Source organism: Kryptolebias marmoratus, linkage group LG7 (genome assembly GCF_001649575.2).
Source record: "Kryptolebias marmoratus isolate JLee-2015 linkage group LG7, ASM164957v2, whole genome shotgun sequence".
In the NCBI taxonomy this organism is placed as follows: Eukaryota; Metazoa; Chordata; class Actinopteri; order Cyprinodontiformes; family Rivulidae; genus Kryptolebias; species Kryptolebias marmoratus.
In genome coordinates this window covers 5692669-5695952 of record NC_051436.1, presented here as the reverse complement: position 1 = coordinate 5695952, position 3284 = coordinate 5692669, and the positions used below count along the sequence as shown (strand labels likewise).

The 3284-nt window shown below is 53.4% G+C and overlaps 1 protein-coding gene across 2 annotated transcripts in view; it reads left to right on the top strand.

Annotated features, from left to right (window-relative positions):
• Positions 1 to 248: 248 nt before the first annotated feature.
• Positions 249 to 3284, top strand: part of plcb3 (phospholipase C, beta 3 (phosphatidylinositol-specific)) — a 54002-nt gene continuing 50966 nt past the window's right edge. For both annotated transcript variants that reach the window (XM_017428033.3, XM_017428032.3), the window contains exon 1: positions 249 to 788. In XM_017428033.3, coding sequence (XP_017283522.1) covers positions 690 to 788 — 99 coding nt within the window. In that variant the 5' untranslated portion in view covers positions 249 to 689. The remainder of the gene's footprint in view (positions 789 to 3284) is intronic.

The following is a 3284-nucleotide window of genomic DNA, read 5'->3' as shown; positions in this document are numbered from 1 at the left end:
CCAAACCTCTGCAGGACCATAATGCATCCAGACTGCAGAGGAACTAAATTAAAACGTTAAAACATTGAAGCACACCCGTGTCACTAAACTCCCCTTTTTACGTCTCTCGTTTCCGGTTTTTCTTTTTTTTTTTTGCCTTTTTTCCTCCCCTCACACAGAAAACATGCTGGGAGGAGAGGAGGAGGAGGAGGAGGAGGGAAAACAAGAAACGCCTCAGAGGCGACAAGAGAGAGAGAGAGAGAGAGAGAGAGAGAGGGGAAGCGGAGAAAGTTGTTAGAGGAGCGGAGCGGAGCGGGAGGAGGGACGCAGCCGGGCGGGAAGGAAGCACCGAAGGACCCCGAGCGGATCAACCGATCCCCGGATCAGAGCCGGGTCCCGGAGCGTGGACAGGGACAGGGACACGGACGGGGACAGCCTCTGGATCTCTGCTCCTCATGCTCCTAAAACTCTCTGCGTAACTTCTGAGGAGAGAGACAGAGACAGAGCGGCCTTTCGGTCAACTCTTCCGGGAGGATCAGTTAGAAGAAGAAAAACAAGGAGGAAGGAAGGAAGGAAGGAAGGAAGGAAAGGAAAGGAAAGGAAGAGAGGAGCGTCTTGTTGTCGCTCCCTTTCTGGGGTGGGTCGGGGGGGAATCCAGCTCGAGGCAGCCGGGGTTTAGGCGTTGGCACCCGGGAAGGGAGTCCCTCGCCATGGCCGGGGCCAAGCCGGGGGTGCACGCGCTGCAGCTGAAACCCGTCACGGTCCACGAGGAGCTCCGGAAGGGAGGCAAGTTCGTCAAATGGGAAGAGGTGAGGCCGAGAAGCTCCGCGAGACCTTCCGCGAGCCGCGTGCTTGATTGCAGGTGTGCGCCGGGCGCGCGGCAGCCCACCGGGTCAGACCCCCACGGGTGGAGAGGGGTGTGTGTGTGTGTGTGTGTGTGTGTTGTGATTACTTCTGGTTGGTGACCCCCCCACCCCTCCTCGCGCTCAGACGGCCTCCACCTGAGCAGAGAGCACCTGTCCTCAGGACGCGTTCAGGGGACGTGGGACTCCACAGTTCTCTCAGCGGCAGCAGAACGTTAGTCCCGTTTCCGCGTGCACGTGACACTCAGACAAACAATGTCACCACAAGCGATTTTACTTCTCTTTTTTTTTTTTTGACACTGTCCGCGTGTTTAGAAGCGTGTCTGGCAACCCTGACACGCACCTGTGTGTGTCTCTGTGTGTGTGTGTGTGTGTTTTATGGCTGCTCTCAGGTCCATCAATGATTAAGTGAGCGGCTCAAACTCTCTGGCGGTTGCTGTAATCCAGATTGTCGGCGTGTTTCTGGGACTCGAGGCTGGAACCCTAACGGTCCCGGGAACACGTTCTCGATGTGGGAACCGAAACCAGAACCGGGAGCCTGAGAGACGTTAAAGGTGCTCATCGGAAAGTTTGAGCTCAGACGTTTAAAAAAAAAAACAACAACAAACAGGTTGTTCTGAGTGGAAAACCGAAAGGGTTCCGTTTGAAAGAGTTTCCTCCAGGAGTTTTCTGGATATGTTGTTTTGGATTCCGAAATGCGGGTCTCCGCTCAGTGTCAACAAAGCCCTATGGTCTGTAAACAAACATGGCGGAGTCAGACTCTCTGTCGGCTTGTTGACAGATGAACTCAGTCATCTGAGGTTTTTCTCCAGAACTTCCTGCTTTCTTTTTTTTTTGTTCCCATTTCCTGTTTAGCTTTTAGCTCATCTACATGAAGCCGAGGTCGTGTGGGAACGCCGTACGAGATTTTCGAGCAAACAAACATGGCCGACAAGTCATGCGGTCCAGCTCCTCTCCTTGTCGCCACACAAAGTGTTAAACGAACGTTCAGGTTGTCGCCACGCGTCGGCGAGTCGGTCCTCCATCTCCGACGCCCGCCGGACTTTCGATCGCGCCGTTTTGGAATCCTCCTCCGTGCTCGTGTCACCGCGCTTTCTGATTGGCCGCCTGTCCGCATCCGACGGGCGGGAAATGCCACACGCGCTGCGATATCGGGCTGAGACGATCCGAAGTGTTGAACATCCCCAACTTTTAGATCGGCGTGGTCCCAACGACCTTCAGATCAGACCGGATCGCTCTTAACGCGCCATGCACGGCGGGAATACCGCTTCAGGGTCGTGACGATAATCGAGGCGTTCAAAGATCGTCGGAAGTCGGGACAAAACTCGGAATAAAGATCGTGCCGTGTGAACGAGGCGTAACGTGGCCCTACTAGACCTCTCTGGGTCGACGTTCCCTTCCGGCGGTCGTACACGGACTGCAGTTGGACTGGGAATTCCTCCCCATCCCACCCAATTCCTGACCGGACGCTTCGACCGCTCGGTTCGCCGTTCCGGGAGCTCTAAACCCTTAAGATGGCTGCCTGCGGTTCCAGTCGTGGTTGCAGCCGACAGCTGTGAGGAAACAAACCGCCTCGGCGTTCCAGAGTCACGGAACGGCAACGGGACGTCTTTGCGTCCGCCTGCTTGTGTCCGATTGTTCTCGCAGCAGCAAACGCCACATTCTTTTCCTTCTCTTCTCCCGTTCTCTCTCTCTCACGCTGACTGTTTCTGTTTCCCTCTCAAAGGGAATTCCCAGGAAATGCTTTATGCCGCTGATTAAGTGTGTGAAAAAAAAAAAAAACATGTCCGAGCTCCTTCCTCCGTCCATCTTCCGGCGTCTCTCAGGAGCAAACAAACGAACGAGTGAAGGTTTTATTTGGTGTTTGGGAAGTGCAGGAATGAAGTTGTGCAGAAAACTCGTTTAGAAATCAGACATTTTTTTATTTTCTCACGATCGGACGTTCCAGATGAACAGAAGAATCACTTTGAGGATTTTTTTTTAGGAAAATGGGAAACCACAAAAAAAAAAGACCAGAACTTACAGACTTTTTTAGAAATAAACAACTAAAACCGTAAACAGAACGGGAAAACATTCCTCTTCAGATCCCTACAGGAGGAACTCCTCCGAAGTCTTGTCCCGGGTCGTGCCGTGAACGTCTTCGTTTTCCCGGCTTTTCCGACCTCTCGGGAAAACGGATGTCTTCCTTTTTTTCCGAGCGTGACTCTGAAACGATTGGTCGTCGTTTCTCTGCATCACTCTTTGTTCGGTGGGACACTTTTCTGACGATTCGTCGTCGTCTCCGGGGAAGAATTGGCGACGAGTCGTTGGGTTACGACTCTCGGATTTCCGACAAGATGGCCGACGGGCCTTTGTCGCCAAAAACCCCTGAAATGTTCCTTTAAGGACTCGGACTCAGAGAGCCGGAGGGCAGCTCTGTTTGTTTACATGAACACCCCCCCC